Genomic DNA, 17,145 nt, shown 5'->3' with positions numbered 1-17,145 from the left:
ATATATGTGTAAGTTTTCATGTAGGAGTGTGAGTGTAAGAGCTTAATGTTTGTGTAGGAGTGTAAATGTTTTGTATGTGTAGGACTGTGAGTGTATGTTGTTAATATTTGTGTAGGAGTGTGAGTGTCTAGTGTTTGTTTGAGTGTGTGTTCAATGTTTGTTTTGGAGTTCAAATTTTTGTATAGGTGTATGAGTGTAAGTGTTTGTTTCAGAGTGTGAGAATAAGAATTCAGTGTTTGTTTCAGAGTGTGACCTTAAGTGCTTAGTGTTTGTGTAGGAGTGTGTGCGTAAGTGTTTTGTGTTTGTGTCGGATTGTGAGTGTATATATTTAATTGTTGTGCAGGAGTTTGAGTGTGGATATTTTAGTAGGAGTGTAATTTTAAGAGATTAATGTATGTGTAGGAATGTATGTTTAAGTGTTTGTGTATGGGTGTGTGTATAAGTGTTTTTGTGGGAGTGTGAATGTAATTGTTTAGAGTTTGTGTAGGAGTGTGTATGTAATTGTTCAGTGTTTGTGTAGGAGTGTGTGTGTAAGTGTTTACTGTTTGTGTAAGAGTGTGAGTGTAAGTGTTTAGTGTTTGTGTAGCAGTGCAAATGTTTTGTTAGTTTGTAGAAGTGTTTTTATGTGTTTATATGTATGTAGGAATGTGATTGGAATTGTTCAGTGTATAAAATTGTAAGTACAAGTTTTTTTGTAGGTGAGTGATTGTAAATGTTTGTTTCGGAGTGTGAGCATAAGAGTTCAGTATTTGTGTAAGAGTGTGAGTGAATGAGTTCAGTGTTTGAGTTGGAGTGTGAATGTAAGCATTCAGTGTTTGTGTCGGAGTGTGAGTGTAAGAGTTCAGTGTTTGTGTTGGAGTGTGAGTGTAAGAGTTCAGTGTTTGTTCGGAGTATGAGTGTAAGAGTTCAGTGTTTGTGTAGGACTTTGAGTGTAAGAGTTCAGTGTCAGTGTCGAAGTGTGAGTGTAAGAGTTCAGTGTTTGTGTCGGTGTGAGTGTAAGAGTTCAGTGTGTGTGTCGGAGTGTGAGTGTAAGAGTTCAGTGTTTGTGTCAGACTGTGAGTGTAAGAGTTCAGTGTGTGTGTTGGAGTGTGAGTGTAAGAGTTCAGTGTTTGTGTCGGAGTGTGAGTGTAAGAGTTCAGTGTTTGTGTCGGAGTGTGAGTGTAAGAGTTCAGTGTTTGTTCAGAGTGTGAGTGTAAGAGTTCAGTGTTTGTGTCGGAGTGTGAGTGTAAGAGTTCAGTGTTTGTGTCGGAGTGTGAGTGTAAGAGTTCAGTGTTTGTGTCGGAGTGTGAGTGTAAGAGTTCAGTGTTTGTGTCAGAGTGTGAGTGTAAGAGTTCAGTGTTTGTGTCGGAGTGTGAGTGTAAGAGTTCAGTGTTTGTGTAGGATTGTGTTTGTAGGTGATTAGTGTTTGTGTCAGAGTGTGAGTAGAAGTGTTCAGTGCTTGTGTAGGATTTTGAGTGTAATTGTTTAGAGTTTGTGTAGGAGTGTGAATATAAGCGTTCAGTGTTTGTGTAGGAGTGTGTGTGTAAGTGTTTACTGTTTGTGTAAGAGTGTGAGTGTAAGTGTTTAGTGTTTGTGTAGCAGTGCAAATGTTTTGTTAGTTTGTAGAAGTGTTTTTATGTGTTTATATGTATGTAGGAATGTGATTGGAATTGTTCAGTGTATAAAATTGTAAGTACAAGTTTTTTTGTAGGTGAGTGATTGTAAATGTTTGTTTCGGAGTGTGAGCATAAGAGTTCAGTATTTGTGTAAGAGTGTGAGTGAATGAGTTCAGTGTTTGAGTTGGAGTGTGAATGTAAGCGTTCAGTGTTTGTGTCGGAGTGTGAGTGTAAGAGTTCAGTGTTTGTGTTGGAGTGTGAGTGTAAGAGTTCAGTGTTTGTTCGGAGTATGAGTGTAAGAGTTCAGTGTTTGTGTAGGACTTTGAGTGTAAGAGTTCAGTGTCAGTGTCGAAGTGTGAGTGTAAGAGTTCAGTGTTTGTGTCGGTGTGAGTGTAAGAGTTCAGTGTGTGTGTCGGAGTGTGAGTGTAAGAGTTCAGTGTTTGTGTCGGACTGTGAGTGTAAGAGTTCAGTGTGTGTGTTGGAGTGTGAGTGTAAGAGTTCAGTGTTTGTGTCGGAGTGTGAGTGTAAGAGTTCAGTGTTTGTTCAGAGTGTGAGTGTAAGAGTTCAGTGTTTGTGTCGGAGTGTGAGTGTAAGAGTTCAGTGTTTGTGTCGGAGTGTGAGTGTAAGAGTTCAGTGTTTGTGTCGGAGTGTGAGTGTAAGAGTTCAGTGTTTGTGTCGGAGTGTGAGTGTAAGAGTTCAGTGTTTGTGTCGGAGTGTGAGTGTAAGAGTTCAGTGTTTGTGTCGGAGTGTGAGTGTAAGAGTTCAGTGTTTGTGTCGGAGTGTGAGTGTAAGAGTTCAGTGTTTGTGTCGGAGTGTGAGTGTAAGAGTTCAGTTTTGTGTAGGATTGTGAGTGTAAGAGTTCAGTGTTTGTGTCGGAGTGTGAGTGTAAGAGTTCAGTGTTTGTGTCGGAGTGTGAGTGTAAGAGTTCAGTGTTTGTGTCGGAGTGTGAGTGTAAGAGTTCAGTGTCTGTTTCGGAGTGTGAGTGTAAGAGTTCAGTGTTTGTGTCGGAGTGTGAGTGTAAGAGTTCAGTGTTTGTGTCGGAGTGTGAGTATAAGTTTGTGTTGGTGTGTGATTGTAAGTGTTTTTATAGGAATGTGAAGATAGGAGTTTCAGATTTGTTTTGGAGTCTAAATGTTTAGTGTGTATGTAGAAGTGTGTTTAATTGTTTGTATGTATGTAGGACTGTGATTGTAATTGTTTAATCTTTGTATATGATTATGAGTTTAAGTGTTTGTGTAGGAGTGAGTGTAAGAGTTTAATGTTTGTGTAGGAATATATGTGTAAGTTTTCATGTAGGAGTGTGAGTGTAAGAGATTGATGTTTGTGTAGGAGTGTAAATGTTTTGTATGTGTAGGACTGTGAGTGTATGTTGTTAATATTTGTGTAGGAGTGTGAGTGTCTAGTGTTTGTTTGAGTGTGTGTTCAATGTTTGTTTTGGAGTTCAAATTTTTGTATAGGTGTATGAGTGTAAATGTTTGTTTCAGAGTGTGAGAATAAGAATTCAGTGTTTGTTTCAGAGTGTGACCTTAAGTGCTTAGTGTTTGTGTAGGAGTGTGTGTGTAAGTGTTTACTGTTTGTGTAAGAGTGTGAGTGTAAGTGTTTAGTGTTTGTGTAGCAGTGCAAATGTTTTGTTAGTTTGTAGAAGTGTTTTTATGTGTTTATATGTATGTAGGAATGTGATTGGAATTGTTCAGTGTATAAAATTGTAAGTACAAGTTTTTTTGTAGGTGAGTGATTGTAAATGTTTGTTTCGGAGTGTGAGCATAAGAGTTCAGTATTTGTGTAAGAGTGTGAGTGAATGAGTTCAGTGTTTGAGTTGGAGTGTGAATATAAGTGTTCAGTGTTTGTGTCGGAGTGTGAGTGTAAGAGTTCAGTGTTTGTTCGGAGTATGAGTGTAAGAGTTCACTGTTTGTGTAGGGGTGTGAGTGTAAGAGTTCAGTGTTTGTGTAGGACTTTGAGTGTAAGAGTTCAGTGTTTGTGTCGGAGTTTGAGTGTAAGAGTTCGGTGTTTGTGTCGGAGTGTGAATGTAAGAGTTCAGTGTTTGTGTGGGATTGTGTTTGTAGGTGATTAGTGTGTGTGTCAGAGTGTGAGTGGAAGTGTTCAGTGTTTGTGTCAGAATGTGAGTGTAAGAGTTCAGTGTTTGTGTCAGAGTGTGAGTGTACGAGTTCAGTGTTTGTGTCAGAGTGTGAGTGTAAGAGTTCAGTGTTTGTGTCAGAGTGTGAGTGTAAGAGTACAGTGTTTGTGTCAGAATGTGAGTGTAAGAGTTCAGTGTTTGTGTCAGTGTGAGTATGAGTTCAGTGTTTGTGTCACAGTGTGAGTGTAAGAGTTCAGTATTTGTGTAGGAGTGTGAGTGTAAGAGTTCAGTGTTTGTGTAGGATTGTGAGTGTAAGAGTTCAGTGTTTGTGTCGGAGTGTGAGTGTAAGAGTTCAGTGTTTGTGTAGGATTGTGAGTGTAAGAGTTCAGTGTTTGTGTCAGAGTGTGAGTGTAAGAGTTCAGTGTTTGTGTCGGAGTGTGAGTGTAAGAGTTCAGTGTTTGTGTAGGATTATGAGTGTAAGAGTTCAGTGTTTGTGTCAGAGTGTGAGTGTAAGAGTTCAGTGTTTGTGTCGGTGTGTGAGTGTAAGAGTTCAATGTTTGTGTAGGATTGTGAGTGTAAGAGTTCAGCGTTTGTGTCAGAGTGTGAGTGTAAGAGTTCAGTGTTTGTGTCGGAGTGATAGTGTAAGAGTTCAGTGTTTGTGTCAGAGTATGAGTGTAAGAGTTCGCTGTTTGTGTCGGAGTGTGAGTGTAAGAGTTCAGTGTTTGTGTAGGATTGTGTTTGTAGGTGATTAGTGTGTGTGTCAGAGTGTGAGTAGAAGTGTTCAGTGCTTGTGTAGGATTTTGAGTGTAAGAGTTCAGTGTTTGAGTTGGAGTGTGAATATAAGCGTTCAGTGTTTGTGTCGGAGTGTGAGTGTAAGAGTTCAGTGTTTGTGTAGGATTGTGAGTGTAAGAGTTCAGTGTTTGTGTCAGAGTGTGAGTGTACGAGTTCAGTGTTTGTGTCGGAGTGTGAGTGTAAGAGTTCAGTGTTTGTGTCGGAGTGTGAGTGTAAGTTTGTGTTGGTGTGTGATTGTAAGTGTTTGTATAGGAATGTGAAGATAGGAGTTTCAGATTTGTTTTGGAGTCTTAATGTTTAGTGTGTGTGTAGAAGTGTGTTTAAGTGTTTGTATGTATGTAGGACGGTGATTGTAATTGTTCAATCTTTGTATATGATGATGAGTTTAAGTGTTCGTGTAGGAGTGAGTGTAAGAGTTTAATGTTTGTGTAGGAATATATGTGTAAGTTTTCATGTAGGAGTGTGAGTGTAAGAGCTTAATGTTTGTGTAGGAGTGTAAATGTTTTGTATGTGTAGGACTGTGAGTGTATGTTGTTAATATTTGTGTAGGAGTGTGAGTGTCTAGTGTTTGTTTGAGTGTGTGTTCAATGTTTGTTTTGGAGTTCAAATTTTTGTATAGGTGTATGAGTGTAAGTGTTTGTTTCAGAGTGTGACCTTAAGTGCTTAGTGTTTGTGTAGGTGTGTGCGCGTAAGTGTTTTGTGTTTGTGTCGGATTTTGAGTGTATATATTTAATTGTTGTGCAGGAGTTTGAGTGTGAATATTTTTGTAGGAGTGTAATTTTAAGAGATTAATGTATGTGTAGGAATGTATGTTTATGTGTTTGTGTAGGGGTGTGTTTATAAGTGTTTGTGTGGGAGTGTGAATGTAATTGTTTAGTGTTTGTGTAGGAGTGTGTGTGTGTAATTGTTTAATGTTTGTGTAAGAGTGTGAGTGTAAGTGTTTGTGTGGGAGTGTAAATGTTTTGTTTGTAGAATTGTTTTTATGTGTTTGTATGTATGTAGGAATGTGATTGGAATTGTTCAGTGTTTGTATAAAATTGTGAGTATAAGTTTTTTTGTAGGTGTGTGAATGTAAGTGTTTGTTTTGGAGTGTGAGCATAAGAGTTCAGTGTTTGTGTCGGAGTGTGAGTGTAAGAGTTCAGTGTTTGTGTCAGAGTGTGAGTGTAAGAGTTCTGTTTGTGTCGGAGTGTGAGTGTAAGAGTTCAGTGTTTGTGTCAGAGAGTTCTGTGTTTGTGTAGGAGTGTGAGTGCAAGTGTTTAGTGTTTGTGCAGGAGTGTGAGTGTTAGTTTGTTTTGGTGTGTGATTGTAAGTGTTTATATAGGAATGTGAAGGGAAGAGTTTCAGGTTTGTGTAGGAGTCTAAATGTTTAGTGTGTGTTTCGAAGAGTGTTTAAGTGTTTGTGTGTATGTAGGACTGTGACTGTAATTGTTTAGTCTTTGTATACGATTGTGAGTTAAAGTGTTTATGTAGGAGTGTGAGTGTAAGTGATTGTACCAGAGTGTATGTGTAAGAGATTAAATATTGTGTAGGAGTGTAAGAGTAAGTGTTTGTATAGGGGTGTAAGTGTAAGTGTTTAGTGTCTGTGTAGGAGTGTGTGTGTAATTGTTTAGTGTTTGTGTAGGAGTGTGTGTGTAAATGTTTACTGTTTGTGTAAGAGTGTGAGTGTAAGTGTTTAATGTTTGTGTAGGAGTGAAAATGTTTTATTAGTTTGTCGAAGTGTTTTTATGTGTTTGTATGTATGTAGGAATGTGATTCGAATTGTTCAGTGTATAAAATTGTGAGTACAAGTTTTTTTGTAGGTGTGTGATTGTAAGTGTTTGTTTTGGAGTGTGCGCGTAAGTAATTGTGTAGCAATATAAGTGTAAGAGTTCAATTATATGTAGGTGTATGAGTGTAAGAGATTATTGTTTGTTTTGGTGTGTCAAAGTAAGTGTTTGCTTTGGAATGTGAAGGTAAGAGTTTAGTGTTTGTGTAGGAATGTGAGTATAAGTGTGTAGCAGTGTAAGTGTTTAGTGTTTGTGTCGGTGAGTGTAAGATTTTAGTGCTTGTGTTGGAGCATGAGTGTAATTGTTGACTACTTGTGTAGCAGTGTAAGTGTTTAGTGTTTGTGTAGGAATGTGAGTGTAAATGTTAAGTGTTTTTGTTGGACTTTGAGTGTTATTATTTGTAGTTTGTGTAGGAGTGTGAGTGTAAGAGTTCAGGGTATGTGTAGGAGTGTGAGTGTAAGAGTTCAGAGTTTATGTTGGAGAGTGAGTGTAAGAGTGCAGTGTTTGTGTCAGAGTGTAGTGTAAGAGTTCAATGTGTGTTGGAGTGTGAGTGTAAGAGTTCAGTGTTTGTTTCAGAGTGTGAGAATAAGAGTTTAGTGTTGGTGTTGGAGTGTTAGTGTAAGCGTTCATTGTTTGTGTCGGAGTGCGAGTGTAAGAGTTCAGTGTTTGTTTCAGAGTGTGACCTTAAGTGCTTAGTGTTTGTGTAGGAGTGTGTGTGTAAGTGTTTTGTGTTTGTGTCGGATTGTGAGTGTATATATTTAATGTTTGAGCAGGAGTTTGAGTGTGAATATTTTTGTAGGAGTGTAATTTTAAGAGATTAATGTATGTGTAGGAATGTATGTTTAAGTGTTTGTGTAGGGGCGTGTGTATAAGTGTTTGTGTAGGAGGGTGAATGTAATTGTTTAGTGTTTGTGTAGTAGTGTTTGTGTAATTGTTTAGTGTTTGTGTAGGAGTGTGTGTGTAAGAGTTCAGTGTTTGTGTCAGAGTGTGGGTGTAAGCATTCAGTGTTGATGTTGGAGTGTGAGTGTAAGAGTTCAGTGTTTGTGTTGGAGTGTGAGTGTAAGAGTTCAGTGTTTGTGTCAGAGTGTGAGTGTAAGAGTTCAATGTTTGTGTAGGAGTGTGAGTGTAAGAGTTCAGTGTTTGTGTCGGAGTGTGGGTGTAAGCGTTCAGTGTTGATGTTGGAGTGTGAGTGTTAGCGTTCAGTGTTTGTGTCAGAGTGTGAGTGTAGGTGTTTAGTGTTTGTGTAGGAGTGTGAGTGTAGGTGTTTAGTGTGACTGTAGGTGTTTAGTGTTTGTGTCGGAGTGTGAGTGTAGGTGTTTAGTGTTTGTGTAGGTGTGTTAGTGTAGGTGTTTAGTGTTTGCATTTACAGAATTTTCATTGCTGTAGCGCATAGTGACAAGTATGCCAGAGTTAGAACATAAATTTGGTGGGCCCTGAGGCCATCGATAGGGAAAAGTCATTCCTATACGCAAACAAAGTGCGTGAAGGGATTACCGTTATCAGCCCGGCTAAGTCAATGGCGAACCCTGAGTGTTTAAAAAGAAAATTTTGAGAAATATGTGATCCAGTAAAGAACTTAATGATGAAAAGGCACAGATTTAATACCAGAAACCAGAGGCCTGGTGCGTCAATGCAATCGTATGTCAGCGATCTAAAAATCAGGGCAAAGACTTGTGACTTTGGAGAGCTCTGTATAGAATTGCTTAAAGACTGAATAGTCTGCAGCATCTGCGACAAAGACATGAGAAAGGCACTGCTGCGAGATAATGAACTTACACTTGCAAAGGCCATCTCCACGTGTCTGGCTTACGAAGCAACGGAGGAGAACAGCAGAAAGCTAGCAGCAAGGCGCGAGCATGGACACAGTCCAGGTGGGACCTACGAATAGGCTGTGGCTGGAAGAAAGAAGATGAAGCCAACCAAGTTCTACTACACCCCCATCCAGGACAGAGTGCGGTAACTGTGGCAGCAATCACATGGCGAGATGAGTGATGTGCCCGGTATTTGGCTAACAGTGCAGAGCCTGCTGGAAATTGAACCATTTTAGCAGATGCTGCAGAGCCAGCCAGCAACTCACCTCGAGACCCAGATAAATTAGGATGATTAGCCAGTTGGAACCTGAGTGAGCACGAGTTTCAGCCGATACAGATTCAGCCAGCGAGGTATTTCAGATGTCAATGGAGCAAATTTTTGCGGGGTATCATGTGCCGTCATTGTTCCTGACATAATCGGACGTGTGAAGGACTTGGAAGAACAAAATAAAAATTTTAAAAAGGTACTCGACAGAGCCTGGAAGGTTAACCTTAAGCTCAACCCCTGTAAGTGCAGGTTTCAGCTGAACTATGTCGGTTATGTAGGCTGTGTTTTCACAGGTGAAGGCCAGAGCAATCAATGAAGTGTCGGTACTGACAGACGTGTCAGCACTACATTTCTTGGGCATTGTCAAATACCTAAGCAAATTCATCCCAAACTTCAGTGATCTTACCACCCCACTAAGGCAGCTGACGCACAAAGAAGTGGCTTAGTCTTGGCAGGAGCAACAGAATACAATCAACGCACTCTAAAGGCCTATATCATGCCGACCTGCTCTCTCATACTAAGACGTAAGAAGACGAGTCATGCTAACCTGTGATGCATCATAGTACGGTCTGGGTGCCTGCAGGATGGGAAACCAGTGGCCTACACATCCAGGTCACACACCACCACAGAGACCAGATACACCCAAATAGAGAAGGAGTTGTTGGCAGTAGTTTTTGCCTGTTCATAATTCAATTACTATATTTATGGTAGACCAGTGACCATAGAGACTGACAGTTAACTCTGGTCACAATTCTGAAAAAGCTAATCCATGTGGCTGCTGCACGATGACAGAGAATGATGCTCAGACTTCAGAAGTACAACATGACTTGAGTTTATAAATACGGAAAAGAAATGCACTTAGCCGATGCGCTATCTTGTGCTCTCAGAAAATGCATGATCCAGCAAGCTGAGGAAGAGGACGCATTTGATAATGACTGACATGCACATCTCCTCCTCCTGGTTGGATGAACTACGACAGCACATGGCTGAAGACGCAACTTTGAACTTTTATTCCCTTTGTTCAGCACAACTGAGAACTTCTATCAAGAGCGGCTGGCCTGACAAGCAACGCAGCTTACCACCTGAAGGGCAACCCTACCTCCCGTTTCAGGACGAATTACTCATCGATGATGGAATAATAATGAAGGGCCTGAGAGTAGTTGTCCCACGTTCACTGCAAAACATCTATGTCAGAATCCTGCACAGAGGGCACCCGGGGGGCAGAGCAACCAACACAGGGCTGGAGACATCGTTTTTTGGCCAGGGATGACCGAAGATATAGGCCAGGAGATACAAGCTTGCTCGGTGTGCAACAGCACCAGGCCACACAAGCAGAAGAAAGAGCCACTGCAGCTCTGCCCAGTGCCAGACCTCGCCTGGTCAACCCATGGCAACTGACATCTTCAAATGGCACAGCCAGCAGTATTTGGTACTTATCGATTCATACTCTGGATAGTTTGAGATAGACCTTTTACCTGACGTCACCGCCTTGGCAGTCGTTACTAAGTGAAAGGGGCACCCACACTCTGCTATTGGACAATGGCACACAGTTTACCAGTGAGAAATTCAGACACTCTCCAGCAACATTGGATTTCAACCACATCACCAGCAGCCCAGAGAACCCACAGTCAAACGGGTTGGCTGAAAGAGCCACGAGGAGGGTGAAACAGCTCATGGAGAAGTCTCACAGGGAGAAGATGATGAACCTAAGGAACATCCCTCTCGATGCCAAATTGGGCTCTCCAGTACAAAGACTCATGTCCAGGCAGATGTGGACAACCCAGCCGGTGGCGAGGAGGCTCCTGGAGCCTCAGCTAAAGGAACCACAAAATATTAAGTCCCAGCTACTAAACAGGAGACTGACACAGAAAAGGTGCTACGACAGAAACAGCTGATTGCTCGAGGCATTAGCAGAAGGGCAAGCCATAAGCGTGCTGACTCCACAAGGTTATGACTGCATGGGCATAGTCTGAAGGAGCTGCCAGGAGACCAGATCATACCTGGTAAAATCAGAAGCAATGGTGTACAGTAGAAACCGTACACACATTTACCCCCATCCCGAACCATTTCTAAAGAGACTATATACCAGGATCTGGAATGTGAACCCTTGCTCCGAATCATTCCTGATGAGACTATATACCAGGATCTGGAATGTGAACCCGGGGTAGTGGGGAGGTTCCTCAGGAACAACCCAATGGCCACACCCCTGAGACCACGGATGGCACACTACTTTCACTAGTGACGATTATATAACACATGCTCGGTAAGCCCATGCCCAAATATCGGGACTAAATGGGACTGGCTGTTCACTGCTGAACTGTAACTATTGTGATGTTCAGGACTTACATGGATTGTGGTACGCCGGATGTTGCTCAATAAAGGGGATATAGACAGCCGCTCCCATCGGCTGCTGCACAGCCACTGCAGACATCATACTCACCACAGTGCTACTGCACATCCCGGAGTCCTCATGAGGCTTGGCAGTTAAAAATGGAGCTTGGCTGATACCAGATGCCATTACATGAAGCTCCTGTTGTACATAGTGTTGGATGAGTTTAACAGTAAAGCGTTATCTGCTTACTCAGTACAATAACAATCCTGGAACGAGCTGGGGTCTGCAGCGTCTACACCCTCCTCCTGAAAGCCCAAGCCAGGTGGGTCAGAATGCCAGACAGTCGAATGCCTAAGCAGCTTTTTATGGAGAAATGTGTCAGAGCAAGCGCTCAGTTGGGGGGCAGAAGAAACGTTACAAAGACTGCCTCAAAGCATCCTTCAAAGGCCTGGGTGTTGACATCAACACCTTGCCCTGACCGTCCAACTTGGCGGAGCAAGATCTCCACAGGAGCCCGTGCAGCTGAAGTCAGGTGCATTACCGAGGCACAACGAAAGCGTGCTGTGCCATGACAGCACCCATCAACTTGTGGCCCACATGTCAGCAAGCCTTCAGGGCCCGGATTGGCCTCACCAGTCACCTATGGACCCACAGCCACCAATCTCCCATTTGATTTTGAAGTCATGGTCATCTTCGACTACAAAGGACGAACAGCAACAACACAATAACAAACAAACAGTGAAGTGAATAAACTGTAAAACAGGAATTTCCCCAAAGAAAGGAGCATGACTAAAATTTAATATAACTTTAAAACGAATGTTTCTATTGTCTAAAATCTGTCAGCAAGGACATAAAATTCAAATGATTCACAATGAACGAAAGGCAATCTAAGAGAAAATGTTTTCAACAACATGTAGTTGGAATTTGGATTGTACTGCCTGACAGGATGGTAGATGTTTACCTAGTCATTTAATAGGTGATTTTATAATTCATTGAGATAAAATTGCAAGGATATAGGGGAAACTGAGTTACCAGGAAAGACTAAACAAGTTCGGACTTTATTCCCTGGAGTGCAGAAGAATGAGGGGAGATTTGATAGAGGTATACAAAATTATGATGGGTATAGACAGAGTAAACACAAGCAGGCTGTTATCCACTGAGGTGAGGTGTGATAAAATATTGAGGACATGTGTTAAGGATGAAAGGTGCTTTGTTCGAAGGGAACATTAGAGGGAATTTCTTCAAGCAGAGACTGGTAGAAGTGTGGAACATGTTGCCAGCTGAATTGATAAATGCAGGCTTAAGAAAAATTTGGACAGGTATATGGATGGGAGGGGATTGGAGGGATATGTCCAGGTGTGGGTCAGTGAGATTAGGCAGAAAAATAGCTCTGTACAGACTAGAAGGGCTGAAGGGCCTATTTCTGTGGTGGTATGTTCTATCGTTCTATGATTCTATGAAAAGTGTAGCACATTGGGATGAACAAGATAGTTCTTTACGCTATTATTCCAATAAAGTAAATTGGAAACTGACATTTGGGTTGAAATATTCAGTGAACTCAGGACCTGCCAGCACACCAGCACATTTTTTGGTTTCCCTCAGTTTTACCTGAATTGTAATTGACCAGATTTATTAGCGCAGGGGACCAACATTGTCAGATGTTGTGTTAAATTGCATCCAAAACAGATGAGAGCAATGATGCAAGAGAACCTGACCATGGAAACATTAAGTCACAGAGCATCGCAGAAACGAGTAGCAGCCCAAATTCAGAGGATTGCACTGGAAATACAAGCAAGTGGGACCTGCCCAGATTGCCATCTTTGTTGGCAGGGGTGTGTTGGGCCAAAGGGCCTGTTCAGTACTTAATGACTGGATGTCGATAGGGGACAGGGAGTCCAGATGGCAGGTCAGCCTGATGACCTGGATTTTGTGCTACCAGAAGTTCAGTGACCTTGTCCATTCACATGCTCCACAGCACCCTTCTTCTGCTCTAGTGTCAGTGGGTAACTTGCACAGCCTGGTCAGCCAAACATAGACCATAGGATTCTCACAGGAGGAGATGGTGTAGAGCCTCTGACTGAAGGAGCTAACTACAAGAGGACAGGCACAAGCATATTTAGGAATGTCCATGTTGGGACAGTGACCAGTCATTGGACCTGAAAAGATAATGGTATTAAAAATGCACCGAAATGCTGCAAGAACTCAGCCTGTCTTTTCAGAATCCATAGAAGACAAAGATCTATTGCCAGAATTAGTCTCCATCCTCACCAGTACCTCCTCACCTTTCATGCCCTCCTCCTCCATGAATTCTTGATGCTGTTAGTCTGCTTTCTTCCCCTTTAACCAGCTCTCTTCTCACAACTGTGCCTTCGGGCTGCAACTTGGTCAGGCATTGGAGGGAGTTCCAAAAGTGACTGATAATAAGATGCACCTTTGATCCGTTATACTCTTATAGCGGTTAGCTGAGATGTTGACTGGCAACAAAATTTAGTGGTGATCACCAAGCAAGGGACTTCGATAAAAGTGTCATAAAGGTTGGTGACACGGTCAGGGTAGTGAGAAGCCCAAGGCTATTACAGCACCAGCAAACCGGGTTCGAATCTGCTGATGTCTCTGAGGAGTTTGAACATTCTCCTCTGTGGTTGCATGAGTTAACTCGAGGTGCTTCGCTTTCCTCCCATGTTGTAAAGGTGTGCAGGCTTAGTAGGCCACATGGGTGTATTTGCGTGCAGTGGGCTTGTGGACAGGAAGGCCCTGATACCATGCTGTATCTCTAAATTTAAAAATTAAAGCAAGCACTATTTTTGTCATCATCCCAAACCGTAACCATGAGTATATCCTGTGCATTGTATAACACGTTCCTTCGGTGTGCCCTTGTTGCGTGGTACTCCTGAAATCCTATTTTCTCCTTGCTCTTGTTGATGCCATGTAAGTGCCTGCATTAGGGCAGATGGAGGACAGATCAATTTCAGTGGAGAAGAACACACACAATCTTGATGGGTTCTAATTACCAGTTCCAGATCCAATATACCTGCCCTCCAAGAGCTTCAGCATGGCTTCAGTCAGTGGTTTGGTGACTTACAAAACAGGGCCCTGTGGAAGTGGCATGGATTGATATTGGGTGGTCGAAGGGTTAACACATCTGGAGGTGGATTTTTGGGTGCATTGGTTAATTGGGCATCCCTTTCTCAGCACCTGGCTTCCTGCATTATTAATGTTAGCTCTCAAAGTAAAAACCAATAATGCTTTTCACTTGTCAACCCTTCCAGGACTACGAAAGCAGACTGGAGGCCTTGCAAAGGCAGATGGATTCCTGCTTTTACCCAGACAATGCACAGGAAGATGAAGAACCAGAGGAGGAAGGTAAGGACGTGCCCTCTCCATTTCTGGTTTTGTTTCAGTTTCACTGTTGTTTAGTTTCTCCAGTGCTCTCAGCAAGGAAGCCAGTAAATAGTTTCAGGAGACTTTGCTGCACATATTCAGACTTTGCGTGTCTTCAAAAGTGAAGTACTGGCCCAGCCATGGTAAAGATGTTCTACCTTACGGAAGGAGGAAAGTCATGCAAAGAATTCACAGAAGTTTGTAATTTCACAGGGACAGATAATGCAAGTTTTTGTTGCTATTAGTTGGATTTTACTGAGTCTTGCCAAAAGCATTTGAAGACATTTTAATGCTTGGTGCACTATCCTTTTGAACTCAAAGACTGGGTGGTACAATGGGTCAGACATTGTCCTTTCACACCCTGGGACTGGGTGCTACAGTGGATCACACACTGACCTCTCACACCCTGGGACTGGGTGGTATAGTGGGTCACCCACTGTCCTGTACACAATGGAACTGGATGATACAGAGGAAATATGTTTACACATAATGTTGATTGGCAACAGTCTGTAACACTGATCAAAATTTAACTTCCACGCATAATTCCTATTATCCATGGGTAGCTGATATACTTATTATGAACTTTATTCAGTGGTATTGATACTCATTGTTGTGGTTAAAAGCTTTATGTTTGCACAGCCTTGACCCTTGAGCTTTTTGTCGTAGTGTTTTTCACCACTATCTTTCCACACAGTGCAATGGACCGAGCGAGAATTTGAACTGGCCCTGTGGGCATTCCGAAAGTGGAAATGTTACCAGTTTACCTCATTGAGGGACCTGCTTTGGGGCAATGCCATCTTCCTGAAGGAGGCCAATGCCATCAGTGTTGAGTTGAAGAAAAAGGTAATTGACAGCAAACACAATGGGGAAATTCACACCGTCGTAGTGTCATTTAAGAAAGGCTTAAAACAAAACCACACATCTCTTGTGCCATTAAGGTTGTAATAGTCACCAGACGCAGATGCACTTTGGAAACTCTCAGTGTATCTATAGTTTGTGGACCAACTCAATTTTAAACCTGATTATCATTCTAACCTGCTAATGATGAATGAAATTAAGTAGATCTTATGTAGGTCCAAATTTATAAAGGAAAGAGAGAGGTAAAGAAGATAAATTTAAGCATCCTCAGTGCATCTGTTGAAGATGAGCCTCTCACAAAGAAATTGAATAAAGGGATCTGGGAATACAGACACCAGACCTTGGAGAGTTGCCACATGACCTCTCTACCCCTGAACTCAATCCCCCTATTAATGAAGCCCAATATCCCATAGGCCTTCTTAACTATCCTATCAACCTGTGCAATGACCTAGAGGGATGTATGGATTTGAACCCCAAGGTCCCTCTGTTCATCCACATTCTTAAGTAACCGACCATTAACCCTGAACCTAGCTTTCTGGTTTGACCTTCCAAAATGTATCACCTCACACTTATCCGGATTGAAATCCATCTCCCACTTTTCTGCCCAACTCTGCATCCTAATCTATAGTAACCTTCAACAACCTTCAGCTCCATCCACAACTCCTCCAACCTTCATGTTATTCGCAAATTTATAGTTCCATCCTTCCGCCTCTTCATCCAGGTCATTTATAAAAATCACAAAGAGCAAGAGCACCAGGGCAGATCCCTTCGGCACTCCACTAGTCATCGGCCTCCGGGCAAAAACTTCCCTTCCACTACTACTCTCTGCTTTCTTCCTACAAGCCAATTTTTTTATCCACACGGCCAAGATTCCACTGATCCCGTACCTCATGACTTTCTGGACGAGTCTCTCATAGGGGACCTTGTCAAATGCCTTGCTAAAATCCATATAGAACACATCTACCACCCAACCCTCATCAACCTCTTTTGTTAACTCCTCAAAAAACTCAATTAGAACCGCGAGGCACAACCTTCCCTGAGAAAGCCTTGCTGACTATCCTTGAGTAGACTGGAGTTCTCCAAATGCTCATAATCAAATGCTCATAGATACTATCCTTTAAAATCCTCTCCATAAGTTTACACACCCCTGACGTAAGATTTACCAGTCGATAATTCCCACAATTCTCTCCAGTATCTTTTTTAAACAAGGGGACAATATTCTCCAATCTTCCGGCACCTCCTCTGCAGGGAAATAGGATTCAAAGATCATAGCCTCTGCCCCAGCTATCTCTTCCCTCACTTCCCACAGCAACCTGGGGTACATTGCATCTGGCCTCAGGGACTTGGCAATCTTGATGTTTTTAAGAAGATCCAACACTTCCTCTTCCTTAAGCTCCACATTTTCCAGCATACAGAACTGTTCTATTCCAACCTCACCGTGATCAAGGTCCTTTTCACTTGTGAATACTAACACAATGTATTCATTCAGGACCTCCCCAACCTATTTCTCCTCCAGGCACATGTTGCCTCCTTTATCCTTTAGCGGCCCCACCTTCATTCTTGTCATCCTTCTGTTCTTCACATACACATAGAACGCCTTGTGGTTCTCCTTAATTCTATATGCCAAGGCCTTCTCCTACCCCCTTCGAGCTCTCCTAAGTCCTTTCTTAAGCTCCTTCCTGGCTACCATGTACTTCTCATGAGCTCACTGTCCTGCTTCCTATATCTAATGTAAGTTTCCTTCTTCCTCTTGACTAGTTGCCTGACCTGTTTCGTCAGCCACGGTTCCCTTTTCCTTGTTCCAGTGGGACAAACCTATCTTGAACCATGCACAAGTGGTCCCTAAACTCCCTCCACATGACTTCTGTGCTTTCACCCTTAAACATCTGTTTGCAGTTTATTCTCACTAGTTCCTGCCTCATCCCTTCATAATTAGCCCTTCCCCAGTTAAACACTTTCTCAGTTTAACTGTTTATATCCTTTTCCATAGCTATGTTGAAGTTAAAGGAGTTGTGGACACTCTAATCAAAATGCTCCACCGCCGAGAGGTCCGACCCCTGACCAGGTTCATTCCCCAGAACCAGATCCAGTCTGGCCTCTTCTCTCGTCGGCCGATCCACATATTGTGTCAGGAATCCTTCTTGGACACACCTGACATATTTAGCCCCTTCTCTCCCTCTTGCAGTCAGTAGGTGCCAGTCAATATTAGGGAAGTTGAAATCACCCATAATTACAACCCTGTATTTCCCACACCATTCAGAAATCTGC

The 17,145-nt window shown here is 42.3% G+C and overlaps 1 protein-coding gene across 3 annotated transcripts in view; it reads left to right on the top strand.

Annotated features, from left to right (window-relative positions):
- kif1aa (kinesin family member 1Aa) overlaps window positions 1-17,145 on the top strand; it is a 381,215-nt gene that overhangs the window by 189,955 nt on the left and 174,115 nt on the right. For all 3 annotated transcript variants that reach the window (XM_069899341.1, XM_069899340.1, XM_069899343.1), the window contains 2 exons: window positions 13,908-14,001; window positions 14,714-14,862. In XM_069899341.1, the coding sequence (XP_069755442.1) occupies window positions 13,908-14,001; window positions 14,714-14,862 (243 nt within the window). The remainder of the gene's footprint in view (window positions 1-13,907; window positions 14,002-14,713; window positions 14,863-17,145) is intronic.

The sequence above is a fragment of the Narcine bancroftii genome, chromosome 9 (genome assembly GCF_036971445.1).
Source record: "Narcine bancroftii isolate sNarBan1 chromosome 9, sNarBan1.hap1, whole genome shotgun sequence".
Lineage (NCBI taxonomy): Eukaryota > Metazoa > Chordata > Chondrichthyes > Torpediniformes > Narcinidae > Narcine > Narcine bancroftii.
The sequence above is the reverse complement of the archived record's forward strand: the minus strand, read 5'-3'. Positions and strand labels throughout refer to the sequence as shown.